This window comes from Cylas formicarius, unplaced genomic scaffold (genome assembly GCF_029955315.1).
Source record: "Cylas formicarius isolate icCylForm1 unplaced genomic scaffold, icCylForm1.1 PGA_scaffold_2__14_contigs__length_35257938, whole genome shotgun sequence".
Taxonomy (NCBI): Eukaryota; Metazoa; Arthropoda; class Insecta; order Coleoptera; family Brentidae; genus Cylas; species Cylas formicarius.
The window spans coordinates 34,709,965-34,733,177 of record NW_026844319.1 but is presented as its reverse complement, the minus strand read 5'-3'; the positions used below and the strand labels follow the sequence as shown (position 1 = coordinate 34,733,177).

At 37.4% G+C, this 23,213-nt stretch overlaps 1 protein-coding gene across 5 annotated transcripts in view; it reads right to left on the bottom strand.

Annotated features, from left to right (window-relative positions):
* LOC132698714 (protein pangolin, isoforms A/H/I/S) overlaps nt 1–23,213 on the bottom strand; it is a 252,278-nt gene that overhangs the window by 23,811 nt on the left and 205,254 nt on the right. For all 5 annotated transcript variants that reach the window (XM_060664920.1, XM_060664916.1, XM_060664919.1 and 2 more), the window contains exon 5: nt 761–851. In XM_060664920.1, the coding sequence (XP_060520903.1) occupies nt 761–851 (91 nt within the window). The remainder of the gene's footprint in view (nt 1–760; nt 852–23,213) is intronic.

Genomic DNA, 23,213 nt, shown 5'->3' with positions numbered 1-23,213 from the left:
AAACAAAATGGAACTGTACTCACAAAAAAGACAATTAGAGGAGTTTTCTACAAAACTTCTGGATTCCTCCTGCGTCGATTTTTGCTTAGTCGAAATTGCTGACGTCGCGCCAATCATCCTGTTGGCTTCTTCAGACGGATCAGGAGGAATCCAGAAGTTTTGTAAAAAGCATTACGGTAGCCTGTGGATCTTTGAAAAATTAATTAGAGGAGTTATCGCGGTTAACTAGCGCCACCTACATGTTACGTGAAAAACAGAATTTTGAAAACCCCAAAAACCTAAGTTTCCTTGTCATAATATCGAAGACAACTTGAGTAATAAATTAAATAAATAAATAAATAAATATACATATTATAATACATGTAAATTTTCACGAGTTTAATCTAGGTTTTTCATGCATTCATTGTGTATGAAAATTAATAGAACTTAAAAACCTGTGTTTTGATTATCCAGCGTCCAATTTTAGCCCCCCTAGTCGGATGGGATAGTCCGCGAAGCCGGATAGATATCAACTCATACTCGTTAATAGTCGTCAAGAACCCCTTAGAAGCGTTCCCAAAAGCCTAACACCACCCTCGCTCTTGTATATTATAATACCACCACCGCACACGCAATTTTGCAAACTGTTGCGCCCAGACTCGAGTGTGAGTGCCCCATTGTGCCCCTAATGGTCAGATCCCATTAGAAACTATTTACACTTGTACGGGAGCAGTGATAGGGGGCGACTATACTCCGCGCGGCACGAAATTTTTTTGCTTACCAGGTGGCAACCTGCGCCGACATTTCCGGGCTGAGCATGGGGTAGGGATACTGGCCAGCAGAAAAAGGGTACATGGGTGGTCGGGTGAGTCCTGAAACAGAAACAAACGCAAATTAATCGCAGCGACCGAAAAAATAAAATGGTCAACAAGCACAAAAACAAATAAAGCTTCCCAGTTTTGAGGGAGAAAATATACTAAATTGATGTATGTTCTGCTCCTCACTCCGAATTTTTACTTCATTTAATGAGTTTTAGAGTAAATATAATTTTATACTTTTTATGTCGGTGAATTTTTGTTTTGGTTGGTTTTCGGTATTTTTCAAATTTTTCATTTCCTATTGTTAATAAAATTGAAAAGTTTGAATCGGTTAATTCAGAAGTACACAAGTGAAATAATTAGATTATTTCGTATATACAGGATTATTCTCTGTTAAGTGCATATACTTTATGCGTAGTTGGTCGTTTTCTCTTTTTGTTGTTGAAATAGGTTCTTATCTATTGAATATTTAATTTACTCGCCTAATTTTTTACTCCTTTCATATAATTTTTCATAATTTTATTCCCAGTCCGCCTCTGTGTTTCGATTTAATTAAACCGTCAGATATACATTGCTGAGTGAGTAAAAAATTTTGTTTTTATATACCCAGTAGTCCAAAGCAATAGCTCAAAAGAAAATTTACCAAACCAACAAACACAGAAATATTTTAAAATGTGCGATCTGTGCAACTCGGCAGGTTTCCAGCTTGATATATTTTCTTCCTCTGTACGTCAAGTTGAAACATGTTTTATAAGGAATTTTTGCATTTCTTCTAAGTTGTTACTTATGTCCCTGTTCTGCAGATGGGTTTATCCTATTGAACAGTGTATCTAAATAAATAAAAACGAACGCGTCACCATAATTCATGCTGGAACACCAGAGGGATTTATCCCAAACATGCCGCTGTCTGCAAAGAATAATAAGTATTCCAGATTGAAAACTTATTCCAAAAGTGCTGTTGTCAGCGAAGAACGTTAAGGTTTCTAAAATTCGACTATAATGAATTTTTAAATTTTAAAAATATTCCGCATGACTTTGGGCCAAAGTAAGCTATCAACAGCTTGCTAACAAGAAATCGCGACTTTTGAAAGTGGCTGAACAAATTGGAACGCACTGTTTTCATGAAATCTTACTTAAGTTCGAATGTAATAAATTTAATTAATAATCCACCTGCTGAGAGAAAAATGAAATACAGCATATTTTACATTTACATAGATTTTGGGTAAAAACGCACTTATCTAGGTAAGAGGTAGAAAAATGTTTATATTTTCTGTTAGTATTAATTTGATTTCCTTGTTCCTGAATGAACATATACCGACTGGTGAAGTACTTTATTAGAGTTCGCAGGTTATTTCAAAAACCAAAAGCCAAGACGGTCTCGCACAAACTACAGGACGCTAAGTGGTTGAACATTCAGAATAGGCGTCCTTGGTATTTTTTCACAACATTATGTTTAATAACAGTCCTCCTTACTTGACAAATAAAACAAAATATCGGACAGATGTTCGCAGATTGAACCTTAGATTTAGGGGTCTTATCTCTACACCACCACACTGGACGTCTCTTTTTCAATAACGTTTACAAACTTTACAATAGCGTTTCTCCTTCTTTAAAAGCTTTATGACCATTAAACTTCAAAAAAAAAAAAGACAAGAAATGTTCCGCCAGCAAGCAAATTGCAAGTGATTTTTGAGTAAGTTCAGTCCTAAACTTTCCTATCCAATTTTTAATTTTTATGTACACGTACACATTTTTTTTCGCTATAGTTGTCTCACGCGAACTAATAACTTTAATATAGTTGCTAAATATTATTTCATAGGGGTTGAACTTGGAACAATTTCAATTGCTTTCATCTCCTCTTTTTTAAATTTATGGTACAGTGTTTTGGTTAGTTTTTCGCCGAAACGCATGGAGCGCAAAGGAAAACTACATAAAAGGTACCGGAAAAGTGTTCCATCCAAAAGAGGAATCGAGGTCGCCACTCCTGATCGGTCGCGTACCCTTTTTTCGAGACATTCATCGGACGGAATTCCCTTGCCGGTTTTCCTACGCACATTTCGTGACGGCCGCGACGCGGAAAATACGACACAATGTAACGGTCGCCGTTAATTTGCCGGATTTTCTTTCGCGACCATTCGGAAAGGGCATATTCGTCAACCCCATACGCTCAAGAAAAGAAAAACACCGCGAAAACTATCGATCGTTGATCCCTGGCGCGTATCGAAATCGTACTGCCTGAATTTGCTCGCTCGGTGATGGTTTGTTAAACAAAAACGGGCGTTTAACTTTTTATGAGCAACGTCATTTACAAAAAAAAAGGTCGCGGTATCGCATATGGATTTATATTATTTAATTCGAGATTTATCGCATTCTCCGAAATAATATAGAAAATACTGTTTGTAATATTTGTAGCAAATTACGCATACAAACATAGAAAAATAATAATAAACAATTTATTTAATCTTCAACAATATTCAATTGTAGCAATACTTTTAAAATCAACAAAAAATCAGATACATTCATTATTCATTATATTACATTATATTCATGAATACTATTGTCAAAACAATGCACGCCACTGACATTTTGGCAATTCTTATTTTCTAAAGGAAACTATGAAATGACCATCCGACACATGACACATTGGTAAGGAAATATCCATTTTTTAATTTTTTCTTAACTTACAACATTAATATAAAATATTTCGAGTTGATTTCACGCTGACTTCAATTTCTCTAGATAATTACCGATATTTCCATTTAATTTCCTATTTATTTTTGGGGCGTAGTCAACTTGACCACGAAAAATAAAATATGCATGTTGATATTTAATGTAATGTAATGTAATGTATTTTCTATATAACGTATCAATTTCCCCGATAAAAACTTACTTTTGGGTTTTATAAACAAAAAAATACAATAGAAATACACAAAAAAGTACCTACACGGTTATCGACAGCTGCAGTGAGTATATAGTGGCCAAATGTAATTAAGTCCCCTTTATTTAAAAAATAAATAGTTTTATCTATTTTAGATTAAAAATTACCAATTTTTTTGATCAAAAAATTGTACAAAAATAATAAACTTCCTTAAAATAAGAAAAAGCAGTACATTCTCCATTCTAAGATCTGATTTAAATTATGGGAAGTTTTGACAACTCCTTTTTGTTTATGACAAATCTCCAGCCGAACGTTGGCCCATATTCAAATAATTTGAAACACCCTGTATATGTCTATGAAAGTGTATTTTATAATAATTACCGATTTTTATTTATATTTCGGGAACGCCCAAAAAGTTCTTAACTGATTAACAGGGTGTGCACACAATTTTGTAAATTTTTTAAATCAAAATAACTGGTTTCACGAAGTTGAATGTTTTCATGTACTGAATAATATTTGAAATTTAAAGGTTTAATTTAGTGCATTGCGCCTTCAAAGAAAGGCACAATAATTATCGTCTTAAAATCTTCAAGTTTCAGAACGCAATGAGTTTTGGAAAGGTTTTTCGACAAAAAAGCTTTTCATAACATTTGATGGTGTTTTAAAACAACACAAATCAACAAAACTTCACTTAGTTGCACCTGCCAAAAAGTTGAAACTTTACTTGAATTTATATCCGTCCATGTTTAACAATAATCAAGTAATTGCCATTTTGACAGTTTCACAGTGATCTTTATCTTAAACAAAGCATTATTTAAAGCACTACTTAACAAAAAAAATATCATTTTTTTTTTTCGATCACCAAAACAGCCTTGCGAACAATCAATACAAAAATAATTATTTTTTGATTTTCTATTAATTTTAATTTTAAATTAACATCCTACTTCTCTTCAATTAGCTCCGTGGATCTTGTTCGTCCAATGTAAGTAACCCTGACAAAAAAAGTCCATCAGATTAAGGTCTGGTGAGCGAGGCGGCCAAGCGGCGCTGATGTGTTCCTTCATTTTTTCTATGTAGGTTTTGCATATTTCGAAAATTTACAATGCCATTACGACAGAGTCAGCGAACAAAATGACATTTAAGAATTGCGGGGAATTTTGCATGAAGATGATCTTCGACCTTTTCATGTACTGTAGCAAGCAATCCTTTCCTGAGCAGCAAGTTCTTTTATACCTTGGTCTCCATTTATCCATATTATCAGGATCGAGCGATCCTCTTTCACCAAGTGTATGTTGATGAATGTCTTAGCGGATGGAATGGTTCTATTGGGATAAGCCACGATTTAAAGCCGTCGTGTGCTTGATCTGAATTTCCATTTGCTCTTCGGTAGCAAAAATGCATATGGCGATATTCAGTATTTCAATATTCCTTATGGACCATCACAATAGCAGTTGGATAATAAGCTCTGTCAATAGCAACTAATTTTTAACGGATTTTTCAAATTTTATTAAGCCCTGTTAGGTAAAATCACATTTACAACACTCATCGACAAGAGTAACAATCTTTGAGGATTCAATTTTGCAACATCAAGTTGCCGCCCTCGATTTCCGAATAGCCTGTATGTTATGTGTATATAATTTAATTATTCGGAAAGCAAATTTGGTCCGCAAAGAATTTAGATTTTATTAATTAATATTAAATGACAATAATGTAGCCCAAACCTCCCATATTTACGACTTATAAAAACTTTTTTTTTCATAAACTAAAAACAAAAAAAAATCGATATTACATCCCAATACGCTCGCGGGAAAGTGATTTTTTCCGTCAAAAAAAGTTTTTATTAAACTTGTTCGCGCATCCTCGTGACCCCGAACAAACTAAAACAATAAAATAAAAGTTCGATTCGTTTCCGCGTCGCCGGCAAAACCGCAAACCGGGGCGGCGGGAGCCGGGGGGACCCGTCCCACCCTCGGACCGCGTAAAACAAAGCCGACGCGTCCCGATTTATTCCGCTTTTCCGTTCGATAATCGACGGCAATTTTTCCCTAGCACCATTAAAGTTGCATGGCGAAATCGCGAAACGGCATGTCGCCGTAATTCAGGGGGCGAAACGTCGGAACCCGTTATTGGGGACCGATAAAATGTGTGTCGCGAAACGTCACGCCACATATTACGCTTACAAGATAAACTAGGACAAGAGTAAATAGGCAATATCGGTTTAGAGACGTTGTGGATAGAGTCGGACATCTTTGATGTGGGTAAAATGTGTTTAGCTAATAGAGAGGCACATAGAGTCACTTTTATTTTAATATATACATAGAGTCATGTTTCTCTTTCGTACACGTTCGAATAACGTAGAGACACGTTCATTTACATAATTATTTAATACGGGATAACAGAGTTAAATTTATTGGATGAAAAACATGTATTTAGGTAACGGATATGCAACATAGAGTCACATTTATTTAGGTAATAGGCAACACAGAATTATATTTCATTAGCAATGACCGTATCTTATTAATCACAGCACATCTTATTAAGTAACCGAGAGCAAGTAATAGATGGACAACATAAAATCACACGAATTTACTGGTTAGAGAACATAGAATCCTATTGCATTAATAATCCACACAAAAAACAAATGGTAATTGGCAATAAATAGGTAACGCAATCATATTTTATTAGCAAACATCAGCGGTAAGAAGTCAATTCAATACAGCTATAGCTATATGCAGTCATGTTTATTTTGGTACACGTTTAGTTGGGAAACAACGGAGAATGTAGATAAAGAGACACATTTACTGACCTAATAGATGGGTAATAATAATAGAGATTCGATGGGCAACACAGTCACCTTTATCTAGGTAATAGATCTTCAACACAAAGTTATATTTACATAACTCTCGGTAAAATAGTCATTTTGTTTTTTTAATTTTTGTTGTAAGCCCGCAGTTGTTGAAAAGTTAATTTCCGGAGGTATTTCTCGACCGCCGCAGGTCAAATTCTCAAATTTTCGAAATGTTATAGCAAAACAGACGAATTCGTCGGTCAAAGGCCGCGTTCCGAAAACAACCCCAAAAGCGGAGCGGGACGGACCGACCCCAAAAACCTGTCCGAAAAACCGTCAAAAACCCCCGTTATTAGTACTCAGGCGTACGAGCGCCCCGACGCCTGCAAAGAAAAATCAACAACACGTCGAACAGGACAAACAGTAGCGACGACGACGGGGAGAAAATTGGATTCGTGAAGTTCAAAGAGCCGGTCGGGAGGGGGACGCGGGGGGTTCTCGCGAATTACGAAAACACCTCGGAGTGCTTTGAAGGAGAGCGCCGCTATATGCAAAAGACCAGGATAATTAGGATAATGACAGCCACTTCAATACCTGGGCTCAGTTTCGTCGTCGCAGCGGCGATGAGACGCGCCCTGTGTCATATTGGCCCAATTTGCGAAACCCCCCGACCCCGCCCCACCGACCCAACTACTCGTCGCTCGTGCTTTTGTTCCGCGCTAGCTTTTTTTTTTCGTTTTCTTCGTCGATTTTGAAAACGTTTCATTACTTGTTGCTTCCTCTTCTTCCTCTCGAGGCGTTGCGTGGTCGCGTGCCGTTAGAATTTGGCACGGACAACCTCCAACTAATATTTTTAGCAGCTTAAGATATTTGATATTCTTCCTAACCCGCAAGCGGTATGGTATTACACCCTCCCGGTCATTGATGGCCTTTTCTGATAACACAGGTGTACAGTGATTCTGATATTTGAAAGCTGTTTGCTTATTTGCATATTTTTGAAGACCCTTTTCCCCAAAAACCTCCATATTTTTTCTCTATCGAGTCATTTTTTTTATAGCAGTCTATATATTAAAAATGAACTCTAACTACAAAAACTACGAAAATATTGTTCAAACTGTTACAACACTTTCACCGTCTAGGTTGTAAGGTGAGTTTGAAAGTGTATTTCCTGTTTTCACACTTGAACTATTTTCCTGAAAATCTTGGAGCAGGAAATGGAACGTCAATATCAATAAATAACTGCTTGATGTAAAAACAATGGAATGTTCGGACAACGCAGCTTTCTGACAAAAAGACAAAGATTTCACTCAAAAAAGTCTAAGAAAAGTTTTTTTGTCACTTTTTTAAACTAGGATTCCACTTTTTTAATGAAAAAAATAAAATAAATTATTTTAGAAATATAGTTTTTTTTTTATTATTTGTAAAAAAAACCTTACGTAAATGCATAGAATTTTTGAAATCAGCCTACCGAAAATATATAAAATCAGTATTCTTAATAAAAAAAAAATCTGTCGAAAAGTTTAATTTGCAAACTTGGAGTGCTGCCAACATTCGCCGACTACTTTTATTGGAAAAACTAGATTTTCACGGTTTGGGACCCACTGCAATGAGGGTCAGTCATATCATTTTATCTTTCTGACAGAAGGCAAGCAAGCAAGAACAGTAATGCAAGGAGTTCCACAGGGTTCTATTGTGGGTCCATTACTTTCTCTAGTTATATAGACACTCTTAGGGTAGGCAAAAGAAAATGCCAAAACAGCCAATGGCTTAAAATTAAATGAGGATCAAGTTCACTCGTTAATGTTTTCAACAAATATGAATATTTGAATATTTTTATAGATGAAAGACTCTGTTGGAAGGACCATATTGTTTATTTAGCAAAACGGCACTCAAGCGACTGTTGCCATCCTCTGTTCCAAAAAATAATGGTTATGCCACTACCTTAACTCGAAAAATTCTCTTGACCTAAGCTTATATAACCTAATTACAAATCCCGTCACAAATTTGCCATTTAAAGGCAAAATATGGAGCATCGTTTTAATTTTGTACAGGAATACAAACAGGTGGTAAAGGATATTGTCTGATTCTTAATAGTGGCCACTATTTGATTGTGATCAATATCTTCAAAATTTGTTCATTTTTATAACTGTTTGTTATGTATGCAGTATTACGTTGTTGTACCCATTTATTGTAGATTTTATATCACTTTTTTGTAGTTGGAGGTGCTGTAAATATACTTTGTATGTTAAAATGTTAATGAATCTATCCGACACAAAACAAAATCTACCTGATGGCATTTGCAGAAGGATTAAAGGTTTTAGCCGATCATTTCCAGAAACACTTTACTCCCATTGATTATTAAAAATTCATTTCTTAATTTCCACTTTGTTTAAACCATTTTTTATGTATAAGGTTGTTCGGAAAGTCATTTCGTTTTTTCCCGTCAGGGGACTTAATTGCGTTTTTTCGAAACCAACTTCACACTTAAGCCGCATAACCATTATATGTCTGGAGAGCTGATATTGCAAGGCTTGTGTGTGAAAAAGTTCTATTAATTCTACGCAGTAGTTTTTGGTTGGTGCCCTTTTAAATATGGAGAGCAATAAGCAGCATTTTCGTCATATTTCACTTTTTTACTTCAGAAAAGGTAAAAATGCTGTCCAAGCGAGAAAAAAATTGACGGATGTGTGGAGAAGGCGTGTTAACAGTACGCCAGTGCCAGAACTGGTTTGCAAAATTTTGATCCGGCAATTTTGATGTCGAAGATGCACCACGGTCTGGAAGGCCGGTCGAAGCTGACAAAGATGCGATAAAGGCATTAGTTGATGCAAATCGGCGAATAACCACACGAGAGATCGGTGAGAAATTAAATTTGTCGAATTCGACTGTTTATGGCCATTTGAAAGGCATGGGCTTAACCTCGAAGCTCGACGTGTGGGTGCCCCATGTCCTTACGGAGCGAAATTTGTGTCGTCGCGTTGACGTGTGTGATTCGCTCCTCAAACGTCAAGACAATGATCCATTTTTGAAGCGGATTATTACTGGGGACGAAAAATGGGTTGTATACAACAATGTTAAACGCAAGAGGTCGAAAAGGCAGAAAAGATGAACCGGCTCAAAGCGTGTCAAAAGCCAACATTCACCAAAAAAAGGTGATGCTCTCCGTTTGGTGGGATGTCAAAGGAATCGTTTTTTTTTGAGCTTTTGCCGGACAATACAACGATTAATTCAGAAGTCTATTGTCATCAACTGGACAAATTGAATGATTCACTTAAAGAGAAGAGGCCCGAATTAATCAACAGGAAGGGTGTAGTGTTCCACCAGGATAATGCGAGACCTCACACAAGTTTGGTCACTCGCCAAAAACTTTTACAGCTTGGCGCCTTCCGACTACTATTTGTTCCGGTCCCTGCAAAATTTTTTGGATACCAAAACCTTTACCTCAAATGAAGATGTCAAAAACCACCTGAACCAGTTTTTTGCCAGCAAGGACCAAAACTTTTATGAGAGGGGAATTACGTTACTGCCAGAAAGATGGCAAAAGGTGTTGGACCAGAATGGCCAATATATAATTTAATAAAATATTTATTCATTATACGAAAACTGTCTTTCATGTTCCCCAAAAAAAACGAAATGACTTTCCGAACAACCCAATATATAAATTGATGTCCAGCTATACGGCAATTCGAGAGTTTTCCATATTTTATTACATATCTCCAGAAGAATGTAGATACTCGAATCACCAAAGGGATTGATTATTGGAAAGCTTTCACCTCACATCTTAGTATAAGAGGTGTATATCCCCGACCTGCGACATGTGTCGCGTTTCGATTTTTCAACGCTGACATGAGACATTCGCAATATTGCTGTCATCCGTCTAGAATGTCCTTTAGAATAAATATATTTCCTTGCAAATGAAATATATTTCGAACTGAAGTTTCACAATCCTGCAAACGTCACTCTGCTCGTTTTTGACACATTAATTTTATGCTATTAGAGCTGCAGCAACATTTCCCTCATATAAGTTTCCAGCTCCCATCTGTGAATGTGATTGCTTAGGGACTATTCTCAATTCTCAATTTAAGACTGACTTATGTTACTACATAAGGTGGATCTCCAGGTGCGTAAACGACCATATCCACCGACCGCACTTTCATCCCTGGGATCACCTACTGTGGCGTTAAAGTCTCCACTTATGAGTAGTATAGGCATTTTGTTAAAATGTTAATGAATCTATCTGACACAAAACAAAATCTGCCTGATGGCATTTGCATTTTACTCCCATTGATTATTAAAAATTCATTTCTTAATTTCCACCTTATTTAAACCATTTTTTATTATATAAATTGATGTCCAGCTCTACGGCAATTCGAGAGTTTTCCATATTTTACTACACATCTCCAGGAGAATGTGGATATCCGAACCACAGTTCACAAAATGAAGAGTTAACGCAGCAGAAATCGACCTATTCAAAAGATCCCTAGAAGAATATAGCTTAGATAAGAAAATTAACGAGGAAGTAGGAAGAATCATGGTCCTATAGGAACCGCCAATTCAAGAGGTGGAAAGAAAACAATTTACTTGGTTTAGACATGTGTGTAGGATGAATAATTCTAGAATTCCCAAAAAAGCAAGGGAATGGATAACATCCAAAAGACATTTTATGTCAGGGACCTTATAAATATGTACCTGGAGTTGAAAAATGAAAACAGCTTAAAAAAATGTTCTACGAATTTCAAAAAAAAATTAGTAAGGAGAAAACTAACTTCTTCAACACAGGAGAATAAAAAAAATGTGGCACTGTAAGTGCAATTGAAATACAATCAAAATCGGAAGAATTCGTAACGTGGGTTTATTAATCCGTGGTCTTGTGCCGAATTCTCTCAACCCCCTTGTTCAATTCATCTCGTCGTATTATACACGGGTGCGTGACCGTATATATAGGTCTCCCGCAAATAAGGGTTGTCATTATCTGCGCCACGGGAACACTTGGCACTCATGCGGTTTTAATGACTAGCGAAATACCAGGGTCGCAGCATAACACTTTTTTTTTTAAACCAAAGACGTTGTAATTTTTTTAAATAATTATAAAACTAAAATTCTTGCATGTAATCCATTCTTCTACCGACGAAAAATCCTAGACCCTATAGAAACCTATAACGATCTTAACCGAGACTCGGGTCTCTACCCGTCACTAATATGGGAATCAGTCACCCGAGACTGTGTTTATGCCTCTCATTTAGCTCCGTCCCCCTCAATCGATATATGTAAAATGCGAGCCAGCCAAGCTCTGAAGAAGCCGACAGGACGATCGGCGAAACGTCAGCAATTTCGACTAAGCAAAAACCGACGCAGGAGGAATCCAGAAGTTTCTTTGAAAAATTAAAAGTAAAGGCATTTTTATTGTTATTAAGGAAAAGCAAAAGTAGTACATAATAGTTTAATTTCTGCGTGACGTATTCCACTGTATATATTACTACGAAAAATCGTACTTGTCTTGACTACAGAAAACATTGATTTTTTATAAACCCAGCCCCAAGCTCATCAATTCCCTAATTCCTTTGTCTACATCAATAATCTTGTTTTTTTTTTTTAATATTTGTATTTATTACTTAACAGATATTTTGGAAGCCATAAAGCCCGGTTAAGTTTTATCCCGACGCCGGTTATCGTTAAAATGCGCAATAAAAATTCAGGATCTGTTGCGACCGTGCCCGCTTTTTTCATACCATACGATCTCGAATTTGGCGAGGCAAGGTTGACCGCCATATTACGTTTGCAAAGTGTGTTAATCGACAGGATGTTTTCTTATAGTTTATTTTTCGGTGTCCGACTTAAATCACCTCAGGATAAGCGAAGAAAATAAAACAGAAATTAAATAAAACCTTTACGGCAAATTGCCGAAAATTTATTACATTTTACGCACCTCATTGATATTTCAATTGATATTTAAAACTAACGCAGGTGCTGCCAAAATACTATAATAAAATTAATTGCAAATTAAATCAAGTATCGTCGAGTATTTACACTTTTGTTACCAAATGCTATTACGATTTCGTTTATCTTTATACCATTTCAATTTTGTAAATAAACATTTTTATTAGTATCGTCTCTAGCTCGCGTTTAAATAAACGAGAATGGTTTTGCTTTTTACAAAACTTCAGTTTCGGTGAAGCTCTGAAGAAGCCAACAAGATGATTGGCGAAACGTCAGCATTTTCGACTCAGGATGAATCCAGAAGTTTTGTAAAAAGCATTACAGTGGCCTGTGGAAGTTCTGGTTAATCGCCTTCCATTTTACTGAAAGCTACAAATGATTAGTAATTAGTAACGTAATGTAAAGAAGATGATTTTCTAGCAATGTGACCTGCACACAAACAATAAATAAGGGTAGGCATTGAAAAAAAACGTTGGGTCGCTCAGGAAACTGCTCATTAATTAATAAAAAATAAGATTTGTGTTTTAAACACGATGTTCAATATGAACATGATAAAAAGTGTCTTACATATGGAATTGTGCCTTACAAGATGTCAAGTACCTTACGGGAAATATTTTGCAAAGGAAATGAGTGGCATTAAATGAAGGTGACTGCTAGGTTAATTGAACATAATGAGTTGGATCTCTTCGCACCACGTATGCGGGCTATATCACAATATAAAAAAAGCGAGATCTGAATCACAGTCTTTCAGTTTAAATAAATTTTCAATAATAGGGAGACTCATTTTTCAGTTTTTTTGAATTTGAATTTGGATAAAAGTTTATAGAGCCGTATCTTCTGCTTCTTCTGGAGGGTTAAAAAGGAGGAAAAAAACAAACAGAAAAAAAAATTTTTTGGACGCCTTGTACCAACGGCGATCCCGTAGGACTTACCGTTACCGAGATATAAAATTTTTATACGAACCCAGATACTTTCGAAAATTCGATTTCATCGATTTTCGAAAGTAAGCAGGATTAAAATAACAATATAAATTTAACATTTAAACTTGAAATTGCGTTGTGCGCTACGGAATACATTCTAAAAACAAAAAAAAAAAACACATTTTCGGAAAAAATCACCCGGTACATCAAATCCCCCGCCCCCCGTTCCGCGTTCCACGTAACGTTGAAGTGCCTCGCATATTTTAACCGTATTTTTTCGCGTCCGTTCGTTTCGAGACCCGCAATTATTTCTCCCCACGTCGTGCTCGTCCCCCTTCCGTCCCCCAGCCGGCACAAAGTAAGAGTTGGCAGCACCAGCAGCCCCGGAGTCGCATTAAATATAAAAGAATCCGGCGTGGTTCTCGAGAGGCGAAGCAATTAGGGGGGCCGGTTGAATGGTATAATTGCTAAAATGCACGTGTCACTCCAAGCCCGGGAGAGAGAGTGGCCGAATCGCAATTGAAGTTCGGTTTTAGTCGCGACAATGACAAAAACTACGTAATTATCGTGGAGGGCCGTGGTTACGTACGAGCCACGTGTCCCGATGCCGCCGCCGCCGCCCCAATTTGTCGTCGGTTTTTTTTTTTAAACGAATAACGAACGCGGTTTCGGAACCGGACATTTTGATTTCGATTTCTGCTCGAATTTGGCCCGCCGCCGTTACAAGTAAACGCCCAAACCAAACATAACCACAACATAAAACAATGACATCAAAATTACTAATCAGCTGATAATGAATGTTGATGAACTCAAATGCTTTAGAATAGAACTAAAAAAATGCACTGCTAAGAAAGGCCTTTTACTTTATATTCAACTTTTATTCTTATTTTCCATCAGGTTATTGGTATTGGTAAACTTGCGTGCATAGAAATAACGGGTGTTTTTTTTCAATGTATAGAACTTTAAGTTGGCATTACTGTTCAAGATGGCGACCGATTTAACAGCTGTCAAGTGATTTATTCTCAGTTTGGTTTGGCAATCCATCATGAATAGACTCACGCCTGAACAACGGTTGAATTGTTGGTTCTGTGCGGAATACATATCGCGCATTACGTCCATTTTATCGTCGACAAAATCATCTATCAGAGCAGTTAATTCGATTAACCACGGAACGTTTTCGCACCACGTTTACTCTTATTGATAACTCGCATCCCCAGAGACGCCGTACGGTGCGTACAGAAGAAGCTATTGCTGCTGTCGAGCGTAGCATTGAGGAAGATCCGAATGAGTCCATCCGCCATCGAGCACAGGAATTGGATCTGTGTCCATCCACTTTATGGAAGATTTTGCGGAAGGATCTTGGTTTACGTGCTTACAAAACCCAACTCGTGCAAGAATTGAAGCCAAATGATCATCAAGTAAGGCATAGATTCGTCGAATAAGCTCAAAACGAGATTGCCGTTGTTCCCGATTTTCATAAGCGAATTTTGTTTATCGATGGTTGAATGGCTACGTCAACAAACAAAACTGCCACATTTGGAGCGAAGCTAATCCTCAAGTGTATGTCGAAACACCGTTACATCCAGAAAAACTGACTGTTTGGTGCGCTTCATGGGCTGGTGGTTACAGTCAATGGTGATCGGTATAGAGCTATGATTACTAACTCTTTCATTCCTGAATTGAATAAGCACGATGTCCAGGAGATGTGGTTTCAACAAAACGGCGCAACATGTCACACAGCTCGTGCCACAATCGATTTATTGAAAGACACGTTTGGTGACCGTGCATGCATGACAATGCTAGGCCGTACACCGCAAGCATCGTCCAATATTACATTACGGAAGTCGGTTTTCGAGTTGTGCAGTTGCCAGCATGCAGTCCCGACCTCAATCCGATCGAACATTTATAGGATGGGATGAAACGGAGAATTCGAGCTGACTTCATACCCCAGCCTCGATCTCAGTTGGAATGTTAAACTACCTTACAGATCAAACAATGCCTTAGACATAAGGAATGTCCTAATGAACAATAGGAATTTAAAATGTTTTGATAAATCAACAAATTTAAGATAATTTTTTGGCATATAATTTTTGTTTGTTCCATACAGTCAAAAAGAGATATAAACATTATTCTTACTTAGAAGAAAGGAGAAAGGGGGGCAGGACAAAGCTGTGGCCTTAATATGTGTTCCATTTAAACTCCATGACGACGCAATGTTTAAAAACAAAACGCCCTGTGTGATTCACTCGATATCATAAACTGCTTCCGATTTCCATCCAGTTTTGGCTGAAAAATGGAATTTATTCGCAGCTTCACTGACAAGAACAAGGAGGGTTGCGAACCTTTCTATATTATAGAATTTTTCAAGGCGAGATGAAAGGGACAGGGCAAGTTTACAATTAATAAACAACGAATTTTTTAAAAAATACCAATTGTTTTGAGGCACTTTTATACAAAAAATAAAGTTAAAAATATAATAATAATAATAATAAATTAATTAAATACGTCTGTGTGTGTGTAATACGTCTGAGATCTGTCAAGTTTTTGTCAGTGTACTGTATTATTTTCATCTTTATTCTAAAAATACTATTCTTCATCTGAAAAATGTTGGCAACTTTATGTAGTAGCGGCTGGTTCCAGTTTTTCCATCCTCAATCCCTGATCCTTCCCTTACGTAGCGAAAAAAAATAAGAATCCGATGGCAACCGAAACGAGAGAGGGTGTACATCTCATCCCGCATTATCCGCACAGATTGATATCGGTTTCACGATGAGAACGGGGGAAGGGGGTGGGGGGTTGTATATATAAATTTCGAACAAGGCGAGGGGGCGAGCCCGACGACACAATGGGCACCTCCTTAACAGTGCGTTGCCTCTGAATGGAGACTTGTTGATCTGAGCAACGCACACACACTGACGTGGACACAATGAAAAATAACCCCCCTCTCACGGAGACACAAAAGGGAATATTTATTAATATGTACCGGCAATTTTATTAATAGCATCGTGTCAACCGGGATGATATTGTAGGACGACAAAAAAAGAAGGAAAGGACACCGGTAAATGTCTTTTTAATCAGTTTCGGATTATCGAATAAACGGCGATGTTCATTTTTGTACATCGTTCCACTAGTTGAGGGGGGGATGAACGCGCGTCGCTAACGCCGCATGGAGGATTATTAAACTCCCCATTGGCCCTCCCGCCCCGGCCTTAACGTAATGAATTTCGTGCCGTTAATTCTTTTTTGCGATGCAATTAAAATATAATTAATAATACAACGTATGTCGACCGAGATCCGTGGGGGGACGTGTGGCGTTTTTTGCCTGTCGGGGACAAGTAGTATAAAAAGAATGTGCAAAGATAACTAAGCACTTGTAGTTTACTGGATGTTACGCTAATTATTCCACAATGCTGGTCGTTAATTTTTATGACGAAATTAGGATATAATTAAAAATCCAAGTTCCTACACTGAAAGACAGGCGATGTATTTTTTTTAGGACGGCAGTATCAATAAACCAATTAAAAATGCAAAATTTACACCTGCATCAATCACATGCTTAATTGCACAGTGAGAACGCATTTAGCGAAAGTGTATCAAACTGAAAAACGCGCAAAAAAAAAGGTATAACGCCCATGTAATTTATGCATCATTAAAATTTATTGCCAACAATCATTTTTTGAGAAGCAATTAGAATTAACTAGCTAGTTTCGATGGGAATAAAAAATGTAAATTCAGAATGGCAATCTCAATTATTAGCATTTTTTGTTGGGTTGTTGTAGTAAAGTTTATGTTCAAAATCACAAGTTTTTCAATAAACAAATCAGAAATTCTTACTAAATAGAACATAAATTGCTGAAAGTTATGAATAAGTCAATGTAAGTAGTCTCAATTTCTCGTTATATCGTCGGATAAAATACCACAAATCAACGACAAATCGACGTAAGTTGTCAGAAGTTAACGATAAATCGTCATAAACCACCAATAAATTGATGTAAGAAGCAAGAATTTCTCGATAAATCGTTGTAAACCATCGATAAATCAATGTAAGTCGTCAAAAATTCTCAATAAACCGTCATAAATCATCGAAAATCATGAATAAATCAACGTAAGCAGTATTGATTTCTTGAAAAATAATTGTAAATCACTGATAAATTACCATAAATCGCCGTAAATCATCAGTAAATCAATGACTGGTCCGGATATTTCGATAAATCGTAAATCAGTGATAAATTACCACAAAACAATAATAACAAATCAATATAAATAATTGATAAATAAAAAAAAAACGTTGAAAATCACCATAATTCTCTGAGTTTCTCGTCTGTGTGCCCATTTCGACAATTCACTCTCCCGCTCCGCCTTCGTCCCGGATCACCCTTAGACGCGGAAATTTCAAGATCGATTAGCGCACAGGAAAAAAATCTATAAAATCCTTAGCGGCGGCGTCCCGAAGGATTAGGTTACCCCCGAATGCGTCGACAACCCACTCCGATGACGATTACACACGGATTTATCGGCGTTTTGTTCTAAAGCACGGGGAAACGAGGAGAAACCTTATTACGTCGCAAAGAGTTGCGATCTTCGAGTCGCCCGCCCCCACCGCTCAGCTTAACGACATATTATTACGTCGCCAGGCGCGAGAAAATGCATGCACGCGCGTTTCCGCTTTCCTTTTGACGTGCACACCGGAAAACCCGGAGTTAACGATCGCCGTTATTTAATATATCGAGACGAGACGGCGCGAAAAACAAAAAAAAAAAAAAAATGGGGGAGACGTAGAAGACTACGTAGCGTGCGAGAGAACGGGTCGGGAACCCGCCAATTAGCAATTTACAAAGGAGCAGGTGAGCAGGTGAAAAAGTTTAGCAATCATCACTCGTCCATCTTCGGTTGTTATTTTGTTAATTCGCGAACCGCACGGAACCCACGTTCGTGATTTTTGTTTCCGCGGGGTTCCTTACTTCCTTGAACCTGACGTTTCAATAGATTATGCCCATCATCAGGCTATTTCGCGATATACGGGAACAATTAGGTTGCAGAACAACAGTAATAAATAATAACGTTTTGTGGAATTGCGTAAGCAAATATGAAATAAACGGAGGACAGCCATTTAAAAGGTAATGGTAATATTTAAACCTAAATATAAAAAAAATAGTGAACTTAATTGACAAACACCAAAAAACATCCGATTGCTCCCAAATGGGTGCGGTAAAATCCCGGAAATGTCCGAAGTGGCTCGAATCCGTGGGAAACGAGACTGACGTGGTAAAGCGACGCTTCCCGCACGCTAGATCAGTGCGTAATAAGGTATTTTACACACGGGAGTAGAAAAATATATTTTTTCGAGCACACATTTTTCAAAAGCTTACAAATGCACAGTTACAATGGTGTACTTTCTACGCTAATAGAGTAGTGCTCGTATCTGTGAGTCATAGTATATGGGTATAACACTTTAAAAGCACCCGTCACTGGAATTCTTGATGAAATTAACCTTCATATGTTTGCCAGAGCTCTTACCTCTCCATCTCAGGGTCGTGAAAAAGAAACGCATTAATTAATTAAATTCGTAATTTAATAGTGAGGTAAGACAATGCCTAGGCTAGCTCATTAACAACCGAGAAAAATTAATAAAGAAGAAAAGGAAAAAAATATATATATACTAAACCAAAGCCAGGTTGGAAGGAGGTGAAGGGCACCTCGGTCAGTCCCGGAAGGTGGTAGGTAGGCGCCACGTGATTCGAAAAAGGTAGACTTATCAACCCGAGGTTCCAACCCGTAAAGGAAATAAACAAGTGAATCACGAACAATAATTTATTTCCTTCAACCTGGTGGTAGGTGTGAGTGTCAAATCTCACCTTCAAGTTTTGGCGGTGCAAAAGAATGTAAGACACTATAATTTAAGGCTATAAGTTCCGCAAACCGTTCTTGAAGAGAACAGGCCACTTAAGCTACCCAAACCTCAAGATGTCCCGAACGTTACACAGCTGTCTGTCAATATCCCGGGAACCAAGCCAAGATGGAATGGTGGCTCAATGGGACAGCCGCAGGTGGGCAGTCTCAGTTAACCCAGCAAAGTCCGTCCGGAAAGCCGGCTGCTCGATAGGGGAAACTCCACAACTAAACATGTACCCAAGAGACAGCATACACTGCAAGACACCAAGCCTGGTCTGGTATTCCGGTGAAAGAAGAAACCACGTGGAAGGTTTGCGGGAAACGGAGCAACAATACGTACAATACCAATTAAAAAAAAACCCTAAAATAAAATCGGCATAAATTGAGGAACACTGATTAGGTGGCGAAATGGTTCCAAAAGGTAACTTACCTCGATTCGAGGGTTTTCTGGAAATGTGGGGCAATGACAATTCTTTTCAAAATCCCTCGTTGAGGAAGATTCCCATTCCAAACTCCAAATAGATCCAAAAGTATGGGAAATCATAAATTAGTGACCAATTCACATATCCCCCTCTTATTGGGGTAGCACTACCGGCTCAAAAAGAAATCGGTCACACAAAAGAAAATCTGCCACAACCCCAAGCTTCAAAAGCTAGCGTACAAAATGCCGGACGATTCAGACAACCAGTTTTATTAAAAGGCTAAACGGGCACAAAAAATTAGAGGGAAAACGCCACTCTTGCCAACCTAGTCGACGGTACGCCGCCAGTAGAAAGAACAACCGAACTATATCTGTGGTGATGGCCGTATGGCCCGTGCCAAAGAATCGAGGTTGCGTCAACGAGACGAATTACCCGAACGCTATCTATGGGGGCGACCGGACGGCCAGTCACAGAAAATCGAGGAAGAATAGGTTAAGAAACAAAACAATATTTACTAGGCTCGCCAAGGAATACCGAAGCAATGAAAAGCAAATGCGGTCCCTAGTCTCATAGAGTGACAGATGGTAATGGTTATGACTCCTTCTAATGCGTAACTAATACTCTGTTTTTTGCATTAGTATCTCTCAGTAAACCGGTGTCACTTAAGAGAAAACCAAGCGAACAAGGGGCCACGCACACAGCCGTTGCAGCATAAAATATTTATGGTTCGGCAACACAATCGGCCGGGGAGTACAACCTAATAAACAAGAATTTTAATTGTTAAGAAGCACTCGCCAAACAGCAAAAGGTGAAGGAAATGGACAGTACAATTAATTCTACAAGGTACTAATAAAATAAACCCGTTACTTCGCAAATGTGCCAGCACTGGTACTTTAAAAATGCTAAATTTTACCATTGAAATATGAAACCGTCACAGAGCAGCCGCAATTGATCATACCAAAAATGATGCCGAAAATCGAACAACTTATTCTAGATGTTTTTCCACCAAAACCAAAAGCTTTTGAGATCCAGGTAAATTGATATAAGTTTTTGCCTATACAACTTTACCGGCTAATTTTGCAAAAAATTAAATACGAAGAACATCAGTGAGGAATTTGGGTTAATTTGAGAATGGTAAACTTTCAGCTTGGATAGCAAGGTGTATAGAAAAAATATCCTTGTTTTTTGTACCTTTGGAAAAGCAGAGTTAAAAATTGACCTTCGAGAGACGTGTTACGATTCAAGGAAAACAAAACGTGATCAACGACCCTTTGGTTTCGGGCGACAACCCTTACATGTCAAGTTGAAGCCTTTAAATCTCGTTCGAGTGGAACAAAATTTTAGTTCAAGTTTCAAGAGTATACATTACATCCCCAAGAAGCTGGATCTCTTTCCGGAGAACTTTGGTGATTGTAGCGAAGAAGCGGGGGGAAGATTAAAACCATGGAACACAGTGAGACTGCCTTAGTGAACTCGTATAAACTTTTTTTATTGATAAATGACTAGAAAAAATAATTTTTGTAAAAAATACTTTAATTAATTAATTAATTTTGTTATCTTTAACTGATAAAAGTAATATAACATTTCTAAAGTTTTCAAAAGAGTTTGACGCAAAGGACACTTAAATGGGATACGGATAACCAACGACATGCCGTCATGTTGATAAATCTGCAAGCGGTTATGCGGAAAATTAAACGTAAATCAAAACAAGCAACAGACGAAAACGACGTGTGCTCGCCTCTTAAATGGTATAAAAGTCGTAAATAACAGGGAAGTGGTATGTAAAGGCGGGTATATATATACGAACCAGCGTAAAAATGTAAACGACCCCTTTATAATACGATAAGCATACCGAAGGCACGGGCAACGCCACACCAACACACTTAAGACGTACACAAACGGTTTCTTAACTGGTTTCAAAGGTCATTTTCAGCGCAAAATTAAAAAGAGCCTTACGAAGTTCGAAACAGTTTTATTACGACATTGAACTTTATTTACCTAGTGATTAAAAATATATGAGCTGCGGGGAACCTCGTAGCTTATCCGCCTTAGAGGGCGATACTACAAATCAAAATAAAATTTGCCCAATAAATAATATGGTTCAACTTTTATATTAGTTTTTACAATCTTATAAGAAGAAGAAGAAGAAGAATGAGTAGTAATTATTGTAACTATATTATTATCACATTGAATCCTGTTGGTATTAGGGAATAATACCATTGGGTTGGTCTATACAGTCGAGAGTAGCGTTTCTAGCACAGTTGCAATGTCAGGGTCCCGAATTCTCCTTTTAGTAGAAATTTATTTCATAAATACAGTATCCTCACCTTACCAAGTTTGTTTATTTACGAACTCGATATAAATATATTAAAAAATAAAAACAACTTTATTTAAAATAAAGATATCCATTATTTTAACAACAGACCGCAAGACAAAATTCATATACATCTAAAAATAAGCAGTCCCTCTTGGAAAAAATCTTGTAAATCAGTGTAAGTAGTCTGGGTCGCAAATAAACGTATTATTGTTATAATAACTTCACTAGCTAACCAACCTAACCAACAAAAAGAAATTAATAACAGTTGTAGCGACGTCAAGGGCGCACTTTGCGAAATACATTCTGATTAAATGTGTGGAGTGTTTCAATATTCAATATAGAAATTGGCTGGGGATATCTACACGAGAGTACGTTTTTTTTTTTGGTGCGAAGAATTTCAACATTAATAGTGTGCATTCAAAACAGCTGAAGCTTTACAGTGCAAAAAAATAACATTTTCTTAACATTGGCATGTTGGCTTATAGGAACACCTGCTGCTGTACGGTGCATTAGTTAAGGCATACCCCGTATGGTTGTAAATTGGAGAAAGTTTCTGTTTTTATTCCTCCGGGACCTCTTAATTAGGATATTGAACCTTATCCACTAGGAAAGTACACGCCCTCGCGTATAGTAAAAACTATACTATGTGGTCTTATATTTCCTGTGAAACCGCAAACGTCCAGGACAATTGAATAAAAATGAGTTACTTCTGAATAGTTAAAAGGCAAGAAAACATCAATTAAAAGGTAACAAGTTGAGGCGAATGAGCAATACGCATTCGCGGCGACCGATTCGGAAGACGCTGCATTTGGTATCAATCTCGGTGCACGTTATAGGATCTTACTGCCCGTAAAAGCCGACGTCAGCATTTTAACGGCTTCATTATCCTGCTCGGTATGCTTTCAGACTTCGTTTAGTGTCTTCGGGGACCAAACCTTCGACTCACCATGCGCAATAACATTTGAAATTTTAAAATTTCCACAAAAAAAATTATATAGCAGATTGATAAAAGTGAAGGCAGAACACAGACAGACAGCATACAATGGTCAAGAATAAAAATAAATTTTTGGACTAAAGAACGAATTCGATTATTCGACAGACAGACAGCATACAATGGTCAAGAATAAAAATAAATTTTTGGACTAAAGAACGAATTCGATTATTCGACGAGTCACTGAATTTGTGAAAAGTGGGCATTAAACATTTTTTTTCGATTCTTTTTTTTGTGAGAATTTGGAAGCAGTGGAAATTGCAACAAAATT